Consider the following 19,137-nt stretch of genomic DNA (forward strand, 5'->3'; position numbering starts at 1 on the left):
TCGGAGTCAGCGATTAATAGCGACAGCAATTGAGAAAATTACGTATTACTAGCAGACCCGGTGAACTTCGCCCCGCCCTAAATTTTAATTTTAATTTGAACATTTTAGTCCAACAATCCACATTTACGATTTGTACTGGCACATTCATCGACTAAGACTATGGTTTGGTGTTCATTTGTTGTTTATAGTTGGTGGCAAATGTATCCTTGTTCAACAGAAATACAAAATATACATATATAGACTGAGATGAAATACCTTAAAAGCCAGTTTCGCGAAAGTAATTTAAATGAGAAATAATTTTTTCCTATCAGGTTCTATATTAAATTCAATTAAAAGAATAAATTTTCATCAAATTGCTTTCATGAAACTGGCTTTTAAGGTATTTCGACCGGTGGTGATTTGAGATTTACAACTGCACAACTCAACCCTGGTTTCTTCGAATGAATGAATATTGGCAAATCACATCCATTGAGCCAATTGAGTACTCTACCACGAGGTATGCAATAAGAAAAATTCGACTTGTATGGGAGGTGCGACGACCGTATAAAGTTCCAGTACTCTACCATGAACACTTCCAGAGATATGGAGTATGAAAAATTCGGTTTCAGCAAAGAGCGCTGAGCACCGCTGTTATGTTGGCATGTATGCTAGATTCTATAGGATTTTTGAAGTCCTGCAGTTCCATTTTTAGGAAGTATTTGAACTTTTTTTTTGCCTAAGACAATGAGAAGCGCATCCAGAGAACCTATAACCGAAATTGCACAAAAATCGGTACAGCCGATCTCGAGCTTTGCGAACAGAAAACAAAAACGGCTTTCAAAATATATATTAGTATAGATTATCCTGTAACTTTATTCCAGTACGAATGTAGTTATTTAATTAAATGTACATAGTTCATAAAATCCCGCGGGTTATGTTAAGACAAAGCACATACATTTCAAAACAAAAAAAGCAAATCGCAGTTATACATATTTTAATGGTAAAAATAAGAAATCCGAAGTGTATGAAAAATATTATGTTGAGCTCTACCATTGCGACTCCTGCGACGTACTACTAATATTTGCAATTACAACAAATGTTCATACTTTTTAATCCAACCTAAGCCTTCTAGTGTTGTAGTTTTCGGTTTATATTCGCATCCAATCCAGTCTTCATATTCACTTGATTTTATTAACCCAAAAATGTATGAAAAATCTAGTTCGCCAGCAACATCTGGTTCATGTCGATGTGGAACTTGTGCAATTTGAATATGTCCAATAATATCCCTGAATGTGGAGAAGGCGTCGGTTATATTTCCCCGAATATGTTGCAAATGATATATATCGACCATCAATCTAATATGCTTGCTGTTTATTTCCCTTATTATGTCACAAGCTGTTTCATACGAGTTCATGAAGTATGTTGGCAAAGCTATTCTATTTATTGGCTCAATCAGGCCTACTATTCCCTCCTTCTCCAGTACTTCAGAAGCATATTTCAAATTATTTTTGTAGACATTCAAGTGATCAGTTGCGCTTCCTTCTCTAAGACCAGCCATTATATGAATCTTTTTGCACTCCACTGCCTTTGCAAATTGAATTGTTTTATTGAGTTGCAGCTTAAATTTTTCCTCACATTGTGGTAGACTCGCAGTCCCGAACTTTGAGTCGCCGAGATCAATATTGATAAGAACTATTTGTATTCCAGTTTCCTCCTTAGCTTGTATAACATTACGAAGTTCTGAATGAGGAAAAGGTATTTCTACTGCTCTAAAACCAGCGGCGTGGGCGCGTCTTATTCGTTCAGAAATGTCCGGTTCGTCTTCCTTGAATAAGAAATTTAAATTAGCCGCTAGCCTCGGTGCCATTTTCCTCCTATAATGTTCAAACAACACTGATAGAACGAGCACGTCACTTAAAGTGGTATGTACCATAAAAATCACTTATACTACCATATCAGCCGATGTTATCTCACAAAATAACTACACTTCACAATATTGGCGATACTGTTTCTATACCCATTGTTTTCGATATACATACGTGTGTATATATGTAGGTTCGAAGCAAGGTGAACCGAATGTGATACCGCTAGCTCTCTCTCTCTCTTGAAAATTGACGTCATAGCTGATTTTGTGTATTGCTAGTGTAATGCACATATTCATATACAAAACATATACGTACTGACAGACCTCGCTCAGCTCTCTCCACCGGCAAATCTGCGATGACTTTATATCAGAGGTCGGCAAAATTCACTTTGCGAGTGCCTTGGTGAGGACAGAGTAATCGTACTGCATAGTGGTGAAAAGAGCAAAATTTAAAGACCAAATGTGTCAACAATGAAAAACTAATACTGTTGTTCTTTACTATGATATATATACGTATAATTTATATATTATAAGCAGGGCCGAAAATTTTAAGCATTTGCTTGGAATTGCTTATTTTGGTTATTTAGGGCTTCCAAACCTTGTTTTAACGAGCATGCTTACTTTGCTTATTTCAATGTACGGACCATTTAAGTAAACGGTCAAGAAATAAATTACGATTATTTCGTGTGTATGAATAGTAGTGTCAAGGAGTTTCGACATCTGATATTTTACAGCCTGCTTTCCCACTTTCTGCTTACGAAATAATGGATCGGACATATATTTCTGTTGAAAACAAGGGTGTCTTGTACTCCTCACAAACAAATTTCTCGGGAACTTCGTACTGATTAAGAAAATTTGGCTCAATAAATTTGCATGAATTAATCAAATTAAAGATTCAATAAATGCACCAATATCATCTGTGCGATGAGCTAATTTCCTAGGAGACAAAGGAATATTTTCAATAATAACATCATGCATGCAATTGAGTTCCTGCAAAACTGGTTTCAAAGTTTCTCTGATATAGATGCTATCTGAAAAAGGTACTCCTTTTTTAACAATTTTTAAAGAAATTAAGTTTTCCAACGTCCTTTTTAATGAAGTTTGTGCCTTACTAATGCTTACCTATTTTCTTCTTATAGTTGGGAAATCTATTCCTTAAACTATAGAAGAAACATTTTTTTATTTTCAGTAAACAAATTATCATTCTGCACACCTCGAATATTTGCAAAATCTCTATGAAAAATATTATAATGTCTACTGAAATTATATTCATCGTGTTCCTTTAATGGATATGTGGCACAAAAGGCACTGCATATCACCAAACGCATTTGGAATCATAAAATATTTTTTTCAATCATTTTATTCAAATGTATATCCAAGTATGTCTACTGTAGCATAAGAAAATTACCAGCATAGCCACTGCCTATGTTGCTTGTCTCAGAACAACGACTGATTTAAAGAGCGTAAGAATACGTATGTTGAGCGTACTGCTCAACATACGAGTACGCTTTGCCGACCTCTGCTTTATATTCACGTTACTAAGGTGACCATAATTTTTTAACATTCCAGGAGGACAAATTCTCCACATTGTAAACACAAAAAATTTTTGTTTTTATTTTAACACCTAAATAACGAATAAATTAACAATTCAAAGTTTCTCTAAACACAAGTCAAGCAAGTTAATAGTACACTGCGTTGGGTAATTATAAAACCGCCGCAAATCAAATAGTTGTTACTGTTTATTTTTAAATTATTTAATAGAAATTGTATTACTTGCACAATAAAGTGGTTTCGTTCTTCGACTTTCGTCAAAGTTCGATTATAATTTTGTATCAACGCTATACCTCGTTCAGCAATATCATTAACATATTTGATACTCTCAATCATCTCTAAGACAACCAACTTCAGGGTAATTTTTTTAGAGAATTGAATGCCCTACAAGAATATGCCTAGAAAAAACGTGTGTCCCTTTTTTATAACTTCTTTTAACGGTTCAAAAGTTATAACATTTTTAATGTAACCAAAATTTTTTTTAAATGTTATTTACATAGAAAATTTAAAAATTTAAATACAAATTTTTCCAAATGGGAGAATTTCTTTCTCTTAGTTATTTTGGATCACCCTAATATATATATATATACAAGAATTACCAGTTTACAGTAATAAGAATAAGTGGAAAATTTCGCGGAAAACATCCCAAAAAAAGTCTGCATCCGCCGCTGAGCCTGTGTTATTTTTGATTATGTACTCGGATGTGAAATAACACATTTTCTAAAAAAATTTAAGCATATTTCCGCTCCAATGCAACGAACATACTTGTGTTAAGCCATCTTGCAAAAGCTTTTATCCCCACACACATATAATGCCACTGATAAAACTTGTAAATATCTGGCAAACAAAATGACATATGGTAGGCAATAATTTTCGCATGTGAAGACTCGTCGTTAGCTGGTCTTGCAGTCTTGTAATGAGTATTTCCTACGGTACCGTGAATTACTTTGTTCGATCCTCCAATTACGAACGCGAATTACCCCTTTCCCAAGAGCACATTCTTAGTTCGATTTCAAACTTCTCTATCTCTGTGTTTTTTTTCTCTACGCTACAAAATTTATGCAAAATGTAAGTAATTGCTAAAAATTTATAAGGTTCCGTATTAAAATGGTGATGTACACACGTATAAACTTTACTTTTCGTACACAGAAAAACTTTCGATTTGTGAACAGGTTTCGATAAATTTTCGATAAAAATTAGAGACGACAGCGATTCGTTCGTAATTCGCATGGTAATTGGATCTGAATTACCAACAAATGAGGTAATTCGCTCTCAAAATTTAGTAAGGCGAATTACGTAATTCTAAGGGTAATTGGAGTGCGAATTACGAATGAGAGAGCGAACTACGTAATTGGGGTGCCGTGGGAAAGCCGTATTAAATATTATTGATTAAGGCTAAAATGCGTTTACACTGTTCAACTTTCTCAGGTGGTTAGTTGAGTGAAAAGTTTACATCATTTAACTGAAAGTTGAACAATGTAAACTCCTTTTAAATACAATGATTATGTACGATTAGGAAATAATCGACCCTATTATGGTTGCCGACGTCGATGCCGTTTTGTCATCCCAAAATAGCCCTCGTATGTCCAAGTACAGCTACGCTGACCACAGTATTTTTGGTAAAAGGTGTTCTTCGCAAAAAAACTGAGGTCAGAGTAGCTGGAGTTGGACTCACGTGGGCTATTTTTGGATGAAAAAATTACATCGACGTCGTTGTCGACAACCATACTAGGACCGAAAAATGTTCTGAACGAAATTTTTTGAAAATTGCTCAAAAGGTGGACAGAGAAGGACAATATTTTTGAGGAAGACAAATCAGGTTTGAGGACAATCCTCAATTTTATAAAACTAAATGCCATTTATAATTCAGAAACTCGAACCCGAAGAGGATATAGCGACGCAGTAACCACTATGCCTGAAAAGCCCTATGGGTCATGGCTTCTTTTTACTCCGTGTAATCTAAACTCCTCCCCTAATTTGCATTCGGATCTTCCGCACAGAGCACCTTAGATTGGAATTGCGGCCGTTGCTTCTCTGCCTAACTGTCTGACCTTTGCACTTTAAACGACGATACGTAAAATTGCTTAGCAAATGAGTTAAGCCTCTCTATCAAATCCAATGCCAAAAAAAGAGATTTTAACCTCGAATTATAGAAGAGTATTGGGTGCTACCAGGCTATCAATTATTGGAAGGATTCGTATAACTGTTAGCAACTAAAAAGATAGGCTTTGTACGATAGAACTAGCCTCTGTGATTTTGAACTGACCGGTGGGTTCAAAGTATGTAGAGATAGATAGATAGATAATTTATGAGGTATGCACTGCGACCTAATGATCTACTGTGCCCTCCAAGAAGTCCCAATGCTTCTTGGCGGATAAGGAGTGAATGTGCTCTAACTGTGGCCACATGGAGCTTAACCTCCTCTCACGTCTTCTGCTGACTGCATCACACTCAATGAGGATGTGGAGTGGCGTTTCACTGGAGACGTCGCAGAACCGGCAAAGGTCATTCGATCGTAACCCCAGTTTATACATATGCGCTCCCAGTCTGAAGTATTTACCATTCAAGTATTACATATTTCGCTCGATTCCATAATAATCTCAACTCTTCAATTCCCAGTGCACTTTTTTGGTGTATCCTACGTAATTGTACTTAGGTATACCATCTAGTGAGAGATAAGGTATCTTTTTACTTTGACACAGCCATTAGAATTGGAGGGGTAAAGTATGGGTGTTGAAACCGACAACAAATGTTTTCGATATGTTTTTCAATGTAGTGAAGATTAAAAGCGAAAGATGAAAAAATAGCTAATAAAATTGAACAAGCCAAGATCTTCAAATTTTCAGGTATGACTTGTATTAAAATTAAGATTCTAACATTGCATTAGCCTTAATATTTTAGGCAACAAATTTAGGAACTTATAACAGAAGTGAAATCTAGCCTTAAAATTTAGAATATTTAGCCTGTTTCTCACTACATTAGGTTTCTGTCTTGGTAAGAAAAGTAGAAGGAAAAAAATTAAATAAAACCCAATACCTTTTCTATCAACAAGTTACAATTGCCCACGCTGTCTAAGTGCCCACTAGCCGCAACGGTGCGACGCATGTGGTATTTTGCTGTCTGCCCTACAGAACTGTTACGCCAATCACTGCAAGCAGCCAACGCAAACCATCGCCAACACAAAGTTGGCGTTGGCAACAGCAATTTGCTTGCATTGTTGCAACTTCTGACTGGACTGCGGCTGACCAACAGACTTTCCATCCGTCCGCCTTACAAACAGGCAGTTTTTTATTTTGCTACATGGCTTGGCTCATTGCATGCGACGTCAGCCAACCACATTATACATACATACATACTATTTAACTTGTGCGCCTGCGTACTTATGTACACGCCAACTATTGAACGTCATGGTCTCTTTTGCTAGCGTGACGTTGGAGTACACATGCAACGCTTGCATGCCGTTTGCACATTTTTACTTGCCCCCAACTTGCAGCCAGCAATTCTTGCGCCTCATTTCCACAAAAGAGGAGCACACCACTCAACCTTGTGGCGAGTTGTGACGAAGGAAATCGCTAACAAAAAAATATAAAAAAAAATATAAAAATTTAAGCGAAACTAAAAGTTGCAGCTAGTACAAAGAAAAAAAGCATCAGCAACAGCAACACCAACAACGCAACATGATCAATATCGAAAACAATGTATTTACAACAACAATACAAGCCCGTTTTATATCCAACACACAATGTGGTATAGTTACGGTGACCATCCGCTGTCTGTTTTTTGCAGGACCGTACTGTTTTTCAAATGTCGGTCCTGCGTAGTTTTTCAAACCTGAAAAACCTGAAAATGTACTGATTTTTTCCAAGTGTCCTGCATTTGTCCCGCATTTTATCGTTATTTTAAAATTATCGGACAATGGATGGATTTTTTAAAAAAAGTGTTTTTTGGTACTTTTCGTAGGGTTTCTTCCATATCTCATGAAAAAATCTCCCAATCAACGTAAGCGACTTACAGCTCGAAGGGTATTGATGTGCCTCTTACCAAAATATACAACTTGTAGCGACTTCAATGAAAATTATTAGTGCTACAGGCGACCATTTGCATTTTGTCGTCAAAGTCGAAAAAAGTGAGATCTTCAATCAAATACGCAGTTTCATTTGATTATTTTTTTCATTATTTTAAAATTCGATAAAGAAGATATATCATTACAGTCTGCACAAATTGAGTATTTTTGTAAAGGGCACTTTGTAACTCGTCGTTTACGTCGATTCATGACGTCGATTTTTGACATATAACTGCGAAAAGTACCAAAAAACAAAAAAAGAAGTGTATTGTTTTCGTTTTGAACGACTCAAAATTTGCCTATAAAATAATCTTTTAAAGATTTTCACTTTTCGCTATTGCAATTATAATATGTTTTACTATACTTTTATAAATATTCACGTAAAAAAAGATTAATATCGATGAAGAAAACGTTATTCATTTTTAAAGTTTAAAATGTAATAAGAATTTAGAATCATAAATACTCTTTTGATATTTTTATACTACGTAAATATATGTAGGCATATTTTTGAAAAATTGTCCTTCATTTTGAATCCATATTTATGGTCACCGTAGGTATAGTGTATAAGACGACAACAACAACAATAATAATAAAAAGTCAACCCAGCTTGAGTCAGTGGTTTTCTTCCACACAGCAACGGTTGGCTTGTCAGCTTCAGGTTGTTGTGGCTCACATTTACAGTCTTTGTTTGTTGTCGTTACCCAATAAGCATTTTTTGTTGATTGTTTTATTGAGATGCAGTTCTTGTCTCAAATCCCAAGCGCTACTTCTCAAATGCATCTCAAATAACCGTTGATAGCGTTCTCAAACTAAAAGGCACATTTTCAATATGGAATTTTTCTTTATTTTCAAATGGCGAAATATTGAGTTCTCAACTTTTTCTTAAACGTGAGAGGAGCGGAACGGAATCAAATCAATGTAATGAATGCACGTAAAACAAACACTCAGTTTTTATAGAAAAATGTTTTTTTTTATGGATTTGTTGCATTTTCAAAAGAGCATAAGCCCTTTTATCATACATTCACATAAACAAGTTTTTTTTTACATAAAAATATTATGTCATTTTAAGCAGGAAAATTATTGTTCACTATCGATGCAGCAAACTATTTATTTCTTTCGGTTTTAAGTTTTAATGACTAATGGCAGATCAGTCATAAAACGATCAATAACAAAATAATATTATTAACAAATTTTCACTCATATCAATAAATTAAATGCATTCCAAGTCACTCGAAGAAGGAGCGATTTTCCGACAGGCAAATTGCGAATAAAAGCGCCCGCGTGGTCGAGGAGACTTCGACATCTTTGCATTGTCGACACAGATGAAACACAACGAAGTGCTAAAAAAATTCCCAAATGTTGCTCAAACCATTCTTAAGTCGATAAACAATATTTGAGAAAAATTTGAGAAAATGTTTTGCAATGCCAAAATATTAAATTGAGAAATCAGATTTTCTCAAGCGTTTGAAAGTTTTTTGTTCCAGTGTTTGTTGGGTATTATTGCTGAAACGTCACAACGACATTTCCCTCCAGTTGAGGTGGTGGTGGTGCTGCTGCTGGTGTAGACCAGTGACGCCGCTTGGACGCTGTGCTTAACAGCCGACTCGGCTCATTGCGCGTCCAAACATCGCGGCGTGCAGTTCGCCTCTTGGATTCAACCGCAACTGTTTTTTCATACTCGTATTTCTTTATTTCACGCTGCGTTGTATCGCTTAGTTCAGTTCATTTCAACTCGCTTATTTGACAGCTGACAATGTTTGTCGGTTGTGCGCGCAAGACCGCGTAATTCAAGTGTCAACGTCGTTTAAAAAAATTGGTGCTATTTTTTTTTTCTTGCTGTTTCAAGACACATTAATGTGCAAAATTGTTTAATTGTGGATTACTTAACGGTGTGTTTTGTTTATTTAGTTTTCTTGTTGTAAAAAAATCTGCTAACATTGCGCAAGATGAATTGCTTTTCTGGAGACTGATAAAATTTTTGTGTATGGGTGCTGCTAGGTGATAAAATTTATGAGAAATAAACTCTTGCGTATTTAACGGAAAAAATCGTTTAATTCAATTTCGCCTAAAAATTATACTGTGAATTCTTATCATAATACATATGAGGCCATGAAAACCAGAGGGGCCTATCTACAAAAAAAAAAAGTGTGTGTAGTAATATGGGAAAGAAGGATATAGATAATAAATACGGTGTATTTTATTGAAAAGTTCATTGCACCTATGTGAGGCGACTTGTTACACTAAAAGAACACTAAAAGGGCGTGCCTCGGGCCTATTATTACCGTTTCGATTCTAGCAATGCATTTTAAGCCAATTTTTTATATATATATTTTCTTTTGAAATGTCAGTGAGGATACTCTGCCTATCGAGGGCGTATTGCAGAAATTTGAAGTATCGGCAAAATAATGAAAATAGCATATACAGTCTGCATAAAAAATATGAATACCCTGACGTTTTGACGATTTTATTCATTTATATTTTCCATACCAAATTTTTCTTATTTTTAATAAAAATATACTTAATTCAACAGCAGAAAACAGCGGAACACAATTTTTATTAATTTCACATAGAACTCGGGAAAAATCAAGAATTACAAAAAAAAAAAATCACCTAAATTTTCAACTTTTCAATTTGATTTCTAAGAAAAGTTTTGAGTATGCAGTTTTGTAGCGCATTAAATTTTAATAAAAATAAATTTTATTTATTTGATATGTGGAAGTAAATGCGCAACATGCTTGACAAAAAAAAAATATCCACAAATCAACGGTATTTTTCAGAGACTTTAAACCTTCACCTCATCATACTAAAATTGAATGGCCTACAAAACTGCATACTCAAAATTTTTCTAAGAAATTTAATTCAAATGTTGAACATTTTGATGAATTTTTTTGGGTATTTCTTGAATTTTCCCGAGTTCTTTATGAAATTAATAAAATTGCTTCTGCTGGTTTTCGCTGTTGTACGAATTATATTTTGACAAAGAAATAAGAAAAATTTGGTATTGAGAATGTAAATAAATTAAATCGTCAAAACGTCAGGATATTCATATTTTTAACGTTGACTGTAAGTGCAATTTTCATTGTTCCGCTGGTATTTCAAATTTCTGCGACTTTTCTGTGAATGAAATGAGCTACAGTTTATTCCTAAGCTAACTTTTTATTGGCTGTGTATTTTGAAATTTTTAAGAACCAAATGTGACCTTTTTTTTGGAAACGTTTTTTACTATTTTATTTTAAAATTCGTAATAAAAGGTACATTAAATTATTAATAATAATAGTATTTCGGTGCTTACCCTTTTACTAAGTGTTAGGCCGAATTTCTCCTCCGATTTGGGGTGTGCATCCTGATGTTGTAAAACAAATGGAGCGAACTATAATTTAACGACGCTTCCGAACGGCAAATGGTTTTATAAGAAGGTTTCTTGAAGGCAGTAAATTATTACTAATTAAAATTAAAATTATGCCATACACTTTTTTATAAAAAAAGAGAAAAAATTGCAATGTTTTTGATAAAAAATTTTTCTGTGAAAAACCAAAACACCCGGTGGCGATATAAAAAAGGAATTCCAAAATTTACAAACTGCATTTTAAATAAATTGATTTAAAAAATATATGCTTTTTCTCAGCCATTTTCTATTTCTTTAAAATTATATCTAAAAGAAAAAAAACAGAAGAAATTTGTTTTATAAATTGAGAAATGCTCGTCACGAGGTCACTTTAGCCTATGGAAACCTTGTATGGTGAATCTCCCTACAGAACTACATTATTTGGGCAGTTACTGGAACCAGCGGGTGACTTTGAACCGATTCCACTATACCTTTTAAAACCTGTTGATATTGCAGGTAAATTGGCTGGAACGCAAGTTTCGGTCTAACTAAGGTGCATTGGGTCTCAAATTAGATCAGTACCTCTTGAAATCTACTCTCTTCTGGAACGTCGATTGTTGCCTCAATTCTGTGATCTTGATAAGGGAGATAAACTCCGCTAGTCAAGAAGTAATCGGAGCAATAGGCACATTTAACTTGTGTACAAAATTAGTCTGCTGCTAATAGCTGATCTCTTTTTGGTAATGTCAGAATATTTTCTAGCTAGACACATGTGGGTAAAAGGCCACAGTGATATTGCCGGAAACTGTGTGGCTGAGCAGCACTCAAGAAATGGCGTTCTTAAACGCTCATCTTAGCGAGCACGCAACGGATGGAACAACTATATTGCACTTCTCTTGAACAGATGGGCCTTAGGTCAGCTCACGAGTGCTAGGCGTATGCTAGGGCATGGGTAACTGAAAGCGGGATGCTCTCCTAGAGGATGAGAGAGAGTGCAGATTGCAGACCGCAGTGGTTGTGAGCAGGAAAGATCTCGTACTACACACTGAGCAGGTTTGAAACCTCTTACGAATAATGGAATTTGGGTAAACGTTGGCAAGTCGGCTTATAGATTTTATTTTTTTTTTTTGTTGAAATTTATGCCTTTGACGTTTCGCATAAATTTAATATTTACTGAGCCTTGATGGGATGGGGAAGCTTATACAGCGGAAAGTTGTGGGTACCAATTATTGAGCCTATTTTCGGATTGGCACTAGCGGGACCTAAATATTAGATCAGCCTAGTTTGTCCACAATCGATTTTTACACAAAAAAAAAATAGCATAAAGAAATTACAACGAAAATTAAAAATCAATGCAGATCCATGATTGCTTCCCACAGCTACAAAGCCACTTAGGAATTTTATGAAATTTTATAATTTTTATATGCGTCTAAAAACACTTGCTTGCTTATCTTTCAGCACTTACTCATTCAGCGAAAAATATTCAAAGAACTAACTGCCAGCGCACGCACAATAGTTTTTTGTTTATTTTTTTAGCGAGAAAAATTCCTTTTGATTTTTCTTTACGCGCTTAAACTCATGACTATAAATCAAGAAATGCGGTTAGCTGCGTGAGAACGCAAATGTTCCACATAAAATATTTAAATAAATGCATGCATAAAATTTAATAAAGGTGTGTGTAAATATGTATGTATGCATAAATATTTAGATATGCGAGTACATGTGGCAAATAACAAATTTTCTTCTCTTACAACAACAACTTTCTGCAGTTTCCCGCGTACTAAAATCCTATTAATCGTTTAGGCTTTTTATTTATTTTTTATTTTTTTTTGTTTCGTTAGCTCTGAGCGCTACGCTGCAGTTTTTCATACAAATTAATTTTATTTATTAACATTACTCGAATAACTTGTAGCGGGCCATTCTGAACGTGGACTGGGGGCTCCACAAATGCTCGTATGCACCTACACACATACATACATATGTACATATTTATACGTGTGCATGAATGAGTATTTATGCTTGAACTGCGCCACCACCAACGCCGTGACTGAACAAAAGGCGATAATACGAGGTGAGGAAGCCTAATGGATGAGTAAATCCGTGAGCGAGTGCCCGGACAAAGGAGGGCCAAACAGGAGGAAGTGTTGTTGATATGGTTGAACGCGATGAATCATCTTGGCACTGGCATACTTGTAGATATGTATGTACATACATATGTGCTGGCGATTGACTGGCGCACATGTGTAAATATGTACATATGTACATGTACACATTAGAGTGGTACCAAATAAATGTAAAGTCGGAATTTTTAATTCCGCCACCCCCTAAGATTGTTCTATACCAAAAAAAAAAAAATAAATCCCCATTTTTTTATTTTGAAATCAAAAAATATTTTGAGAGAGACTTTGAGCGCTCTCTCTCAATGCACATAAAAAATTCATTAAAAAAAAAACAACTTTCGTAGAAAATGCAAAGGGGGGACCATATCAAAAAATTATCAAACAAACAATTAGACGTTATTATTGGAGTCTCCTGAAGAAACCCAGATTTTTCCGATCGAAAAATATTGATTTGCAAGAATTATATACCATTTTTACGAAAATTTGATTTTTCTCATATAGAATTCATGGAAAACTTTGAGCGCTCTAAATATTTTTTGACTTCAAAATAAAAAATGGGGGTATATTTTTCGGTATAGAACAACCCTAGGTAGTGGCGGCATTAAAATTTCAACGTTACTTATTTTTTTTTGACCACCCTAATACACATGTGCGTGGTATAAAAACACCAGTACGTGTGTGCGTGTGTGGCCAAGGAAATTCTTGGTTATATTTAAGAATGAGCTATCATACAAGCAGCCTTCTTGGTCGCACGCTCCCTACTCCAACGTCCGCGTTTGGCCTTTCGTTTTGTGTGCAAGGTGTGTGCTTGTGCGGGGGTATCAGTGTCTGCCAACCGCACTTACCTTGTGCCAGAAACACAGGCACCACCTACACTTATATATCGACATACATATGTATGTATCTATAAACATACATATACACATACCTGTCGATGAGCGAAGGAAAAAGAAAAACAATGCCCTATTAGCCCTAAGGCAACCACTAAATGCCAGCCAGCCAGTCATATCGCACAGATCAGACCACTCATGCATTGGTAGGTAGGAGGCATTGTAAAAGAATAGAAAATAAAATAAAGGCGATTGATCGCACTAAAAGGTCCCATCTCACGCTCGAAAAGGTTTATCGTATTTTCTAATTCATTAGAAGTTTTCACGAACGAGTATTGAACGCATTTTTTTACTCACGCAAGGAAGCATGACACTATGACGTGATGTGATCATGAATAATTCTTCCTCTACTTTTTTACCGAAAATAAAAAACATATACACACACTTCTTGCTATCAAAAAATCAATGGGCTTGTAAGTGTTTGTGGTGCTGTGGCTCAGCTGCTGATCGTGTATGTCGCAATGAACTCTGAAGCCATGCTCCAAATGAAATGCTATGACTCAGCAATATTTCCCTAAAAATCAACAGCCTCCCATAGCTTAATTGAATTGAATGAGTTCAATGCGGGTATATTTGCCCTCACATTTTGATATGCGACAGTTCAAGTAGATCGCACACGATCAATGATCATGCTGATCAATTTCGCACTATTTTTGGCCTCTCGCAAACCGAATAAATGAATAACCGCAAATTGGCAAGGAGAAAAAGATTTACGAAATTTTATAGGTAATACTCAGTGATCAGTGGAACGAACGCACACATAGTATATAAACTGCTAATCATCATTAATGAGCTTTAATGATCATATCAGCGTATCCTCTTTGATCATTCAATCGCATTTAATTTCTTATAAGCTTATTACGTCACATGCCCTGCGATTGAATTGTATGTGGTTAAGTAACGTAGCGGCGACGTGACCTCGCTTTGAGTGCAAATTTTGTGCTCTTGTTATGACCTGATTTAAGTTTTGCTGGTTTGTTTGGTGTTTGCCATTTGTTAGACTTTGGTCACTCTGAATGCCATTTGTTATGGATTTTCTGCGAATTCTGTGTCAATCGTTGAAAACTATTCAAAATCCTGTTGTACATATGTATGTTCACTGGAGTAAATATATGGTTCAACGTTAAGTTTTATTTATTGATAGCAGGCAATTTTATGATCCATAAAAATCTTCACTCATCCTGATGTGTGAGGTGATCTTTTCAGCTTTGGCGGTGATATAATGGCTTTTGTAATCTTTAGAAACATGCGTATCCTTTTAAAGCAGACATGTTCCGTTAAAGTCGATTAACAACTTTACAATTGAAGTTTTTAATGCAGCAAGGAGGAGAGGAAGTTACTTAATTTTGCAATCAACGATCACCGCAAGGGCATAAGTCAGTGTTTAAATAAATTTATTACAAGAAAACGGCCGATGTATATGGGGATTCAGGATCGATGCCTGATCAATGGAGTAGCTAATTCAGTTTTTTGTAATAGTGCTCGCACGTCAGCTGCCATTTGAGGGCAAAAAAAAAGGAGCCAAAGCCTATATAACAAAAAGAACAGCAGTTAGTTAGCCACTACCATCGGCCATTGGCTGTTAGGGAACCAAAGAAATAGAACTTACCCACAAAAGATATAGACTCCTTGAAGGTACATAATCCTTCATTGGTCGAGATAAACAAAATCTTGATTTCACTAGATTAACTACGTAAGGGCGTTCGCACCATTATCCATAGTAGTGAAGGGCTTTGCCTGATATCCGACAGTCTTTCAGAGACTTACGAGTTGATCGTGTTAGTCTCCGGACTTGCTTGTCATAACCTTCGTCAGTACTATGCTGGTATGTGAAGGGTTCTCCACTCAGTACCTTAGGCACAACGACCTGGGAGGATAAGGGAACTACAATTTTAAGCAAAAAAAAATTTTTTAAGAAATATAAAAGGCGATTTGAAAGCAACTGAGTAGGAATGGGGAGGGAAAGTAAACAATTATTTACCAATTCTTAGGTGGGCAAATAACTCAGCAAATGGCGGAAGAACGCCCTATTTCAGAATTGCGTTAAAAAAAAAGAAGGCGGTTTTGAACATTTGCTAAGATAACTAAATTCTGAAATAGGGCGTTTTTCTACGGTTTGCTGAGCTAGGGTGTTTTCAAGATAGCAGTTTCCACTCAACCGCCGATATAACAATAATTTCTGGTCATTATGAAAACATGACACAATAAAAACACCTCGCAATAGCCTTATATAAATGTGCAGCCTACTACATATATTTGAAACGATTTACTTCTCAATTAACTTTTTTATATTCATTAAGTAAAAAATTAAAGCATACTAAATGAAAACAGCAGCTATACGTAAATTCGTTAATAGGTCTACTCAAACAGTAAAACGCAATTTTTATAAACTCGTACCATTAATTGCTGCGATTGGTTAATAAATATGGTAGAATTTATTTGTGCATTAGGACGAGTCACAAAAAATATGCTTTCTTTTTAAAGTTTGGTCTGTGACTTACGTCTAAATATTTCGGCTAAATGCAAGGTAATATCTATAATATGTTTTTCATATTACTAAGATTATAATAGGACACTTTTTTTTTGTAGTAAATACTCAAATAATTAGAATCAGTATATCGATATTTAAATTAAAGGGACGTTTAGAGCTATTGTAAGAATATTTTTATGCAATTTTAGTGAAAACTTTAATGGATGTGCCATTTTCTATATTATGAAAATAAAAGTTGAAAAATAAAAATTTTGCGCAATTTTTATTTTTAATCTAAAAAAAAAATTAAACCATGAACCAAATTTTACAATAGATCGATTTTTCTAATTTTCAATTTTTTTTAATTTTTTTATTTTTTTTTACAAAATACTTTTGTATGGCACGTACGGTGATTTCGCCTACAAGAACAAAATACATTTTAACATAAGATAAAATATAGATAATAGTAACTATAGGGACTGCATCCACAATATTTTACCAGGTGATGCGTTTTGAGTTGTAGAACCAATTTGCATCAAAAAGTCAATTTCGAAAAATGGCATATACGATAATTTCGAGCAAAGAGGTCGACATATTGTTCGAAAAAAAAGTTTAAAATAAGAAATTTAAAAATTAAAAAAAAATTATAATTTTTAAAAATTTAGTATGAAAGAATAAATATTTTAGAATTTTCTATTAAATGTAAATCGGCGAATATATAAAAAAAAAAGTATGAAAACATGTACATACCACTTTTAGGTATTAAAAACAATCGCTAACGAAATTATTAAACTATTCCAACTTCTATGAAGCAAGGCTTAAAAAATTTCCCCGAACTACATACAATAAAAGGCTGATCAGCTTAAATATGCCAGACTTCAGCTTTTTGGGTATTGTAATGCAACAAATTTACTTAAAAAAGTTTTACAAAATTTCAAACAAAACCAATAAATTTTTGGAGAAATGCATATTCAACACAGTTCAGCCTACGAATGGCCCATCTAAAATATTTTAGTGGTCACCATAAAAAATAATTAATTTTATTAGTGATGATTTTATATCGCCTGAGGCGGTCTAATGTATAAGTAGTACATTCCAGTAGGTGTTTTTTTTTTAGTAAATTTATAAACGCTTTGTGATGCGAAGCCGCAGTAATGCGATACTGTTGCAATAAAGGAATTCCGGCGGCACCCACACTTCAACTTTTTAATTGAGCACATTTTATAGAAATGTTTAAAATGCGCAGGTGACTGATAATAAAATTTATAGGCATATCAATTATGGCAGTGAATGGCAGTAGATGAGCGACTTCATTAAGCGATTATTACAAAGTATGTAATAAAATCAATTGAAACAAGTCTAATAAGTTGAATAAGCGAGGCGACTGAAACAGCAACAAGCTGAGCTGCTTACAAACAAGTACATAACTAAAAAAGTACACACATAGTAAGAAAAAGTAATAGAAACAACACTTAATTGTGTGGTGGAAAAAAGTGATCTACAGTGATCTTAAAAGTGCACGCTTTGTGAAATAGAAAATCACATTGAAGTGATTTTTATTTTTTTTCTAATCAGTGAAATTGTGTGAAACAAACGAGTGATTAAATTCTGCAGCCGCCGACTGTTGCATTGCTTGTTGCATCGCCTCCAAAAGAGTTCCATTTGCATTTTTAATTCAAAGTTAACGAGCGCGCGCGCGCCATCACTAAGTGAAAATGGCCACCACAATGCAACATGCTGCACCACGACCACCACCAACAGCATCCGCTACTTCGCCAACCTCTGCTGTGACTGCAAATGGTTCAACAAATCCCCAACTCAAACGCATTGTCTACTCAAAATATCGCGAACTTTTGGGTTCATACAACGGCAAGGCGAATGCAATTATTGAAACGCTGCCCGCTTATATGGTGCGGGAGGATCGTGGCTTTCATTGTGAGCCCAATAACAACAATGCGCCAGTAGAACCCGTGGCAACGGCGACAGCAGCAAGAGCGGCAAAAGCAATTATATCGCTGCCAGCAATGGCAACAACAACTGCGCCTCAGTCAGCAACGGCTGCGCGAACAACGGCAGTGACCGTAGCCGAAGCAGCAACATCGGCAGCGCCACCCACTAATGGAACCTGTACAACGGCTGCGCTGCTGCGTCAAGTTGCTGCTGCGGCGGCGGCTGCTGCAGCGGCACAGGGTGATCGTGTGAGCGAATTGTAAGTGCGCAATTTTTTTTTTGTGATTTACATATTTATGAAATTGTATGTATGTATGTATGTAGTTTTGTTTTGGATGTTCACAAATATTTATAAGGTTTTTTGTTTGTAAAAGAGATGAGCGAAGCTTTTGAGCAAATAGGCTATATTGCACTTTTGTTTTGTTTTTAATTAGATATAAGCTACTAGTTGTTGGTAGACTTTTTGTCGTCGTTGCCTTATAAATCACTATTATTTATTTACACAAGTGATTAGAGGTACATACGGTTGTTCCCTATAACTTCATGGTTTATAGTTTTCAAAAAAAAAGAGACAGTATAATAAAATTCAAATAAAATGAGATAAGATAAGATAAAACAAATTAATTAATTTCAGATTCTACTCAGGTGTTAATGTAACGTACTTCCGTCAGACATCCGTTGTAAAAATTTTCTTCGCAAATTGCATTGTCTAGAAACTGTCTTTCGTAAGAAAATTGTCAATTCTGGCAACTATCTTGAAAGCTCTTTACTGTACTTTAGAATTAAAAAAAAAATAATAATATTTTAATTTTTAAAACAAAATCTAATAAATAAAAGAAAATAAAAGTAAAAAAAGGAAAACTAATTAAATAACAAAAATATGAACAAAAAAGTTTTTAAAAATTAAACTAAAAGGAAAAACTTT

The 19,137-nt window shown here is 34.9% G+C and overlaps 3 protein-coding genes across 3 annotated transcripts in view; 1 reads left to right on the top strand and 2 right to left on the bottom strand.

The window, feature by feature from the left end:
* Positions 1-822: 822 nt before the first annotated feature.
* Gip (hydroxypyruvate isomerase-like protein Gip) lies at positions 823-1,953 on the bottom strand. The gene has a single exon (XM_017618597.1). It carries the CDS (start codon positions 1,910-1,912, stop codon positions 1,067-1,069), a length of 846 nt encoding a protein of 281 aa, XP_017474086.1. The 5' UTR covers positions 1,913-1,953; the 3' UTR covers positions 823-1,066.
* A 7,048-nt stretch (positions 1,954-9,001) lies between these two features.
* LOC108364767 (uncharacterized) overlaps positions 9,002-19,137 on the top strand; it is a 51,723-nt gene continuing 41,587 nt past the window's right edge. Inside the window, exons 1-2 of the mRNA XM_017618596.1 lie at positions 9,002-9,346; positions 17,532-18,471. Coding sequence (XP_017474085.1) covers positions 17,978-18,471 — 494 coding nt within the window. The 5' untranslated portion in view covers positions 9,002-9,346; positions 17,532-17,977. The remainder of the gene's footprint in view (positions 9,347-17,531; positions 18,472-19,137) is intronic.
* Drep4 (DNA fragmentation factor-related protein 4) overlaps positions 10,325-19,137 on the bottom strand; it is a 61,472-nt gene continuing 52,659 nt past the window's right edge. The window contains exon 6 of the transcript XR_001847818.1: positions 10,325-10,877. The gene's annotated coding sequence lies outside the window, so the exon portion shown is untranslated. The remainder of the gene's footprint in view (positions 10,878-19,137) is intronic.

The sequence above is a fragment of the Rhagoletis zephyria genome, unplaced genomic scaffold (genome assembly GCF_001687245.7).
Source record: "Rhagoletis zephyria isolate East Lansing unplaced genomic scaffold, Rhagoletis_zephyria_1.1 Rzeph_scaffold_01666, whole genome shotgun sequence".
Classification (NCBI taxonomy): Eukaryota; Metazoa; Arthropoda; class Insecta; order Diptera; family Tephritidae; genus Rhagoletis; species Rhagoletis zephyria.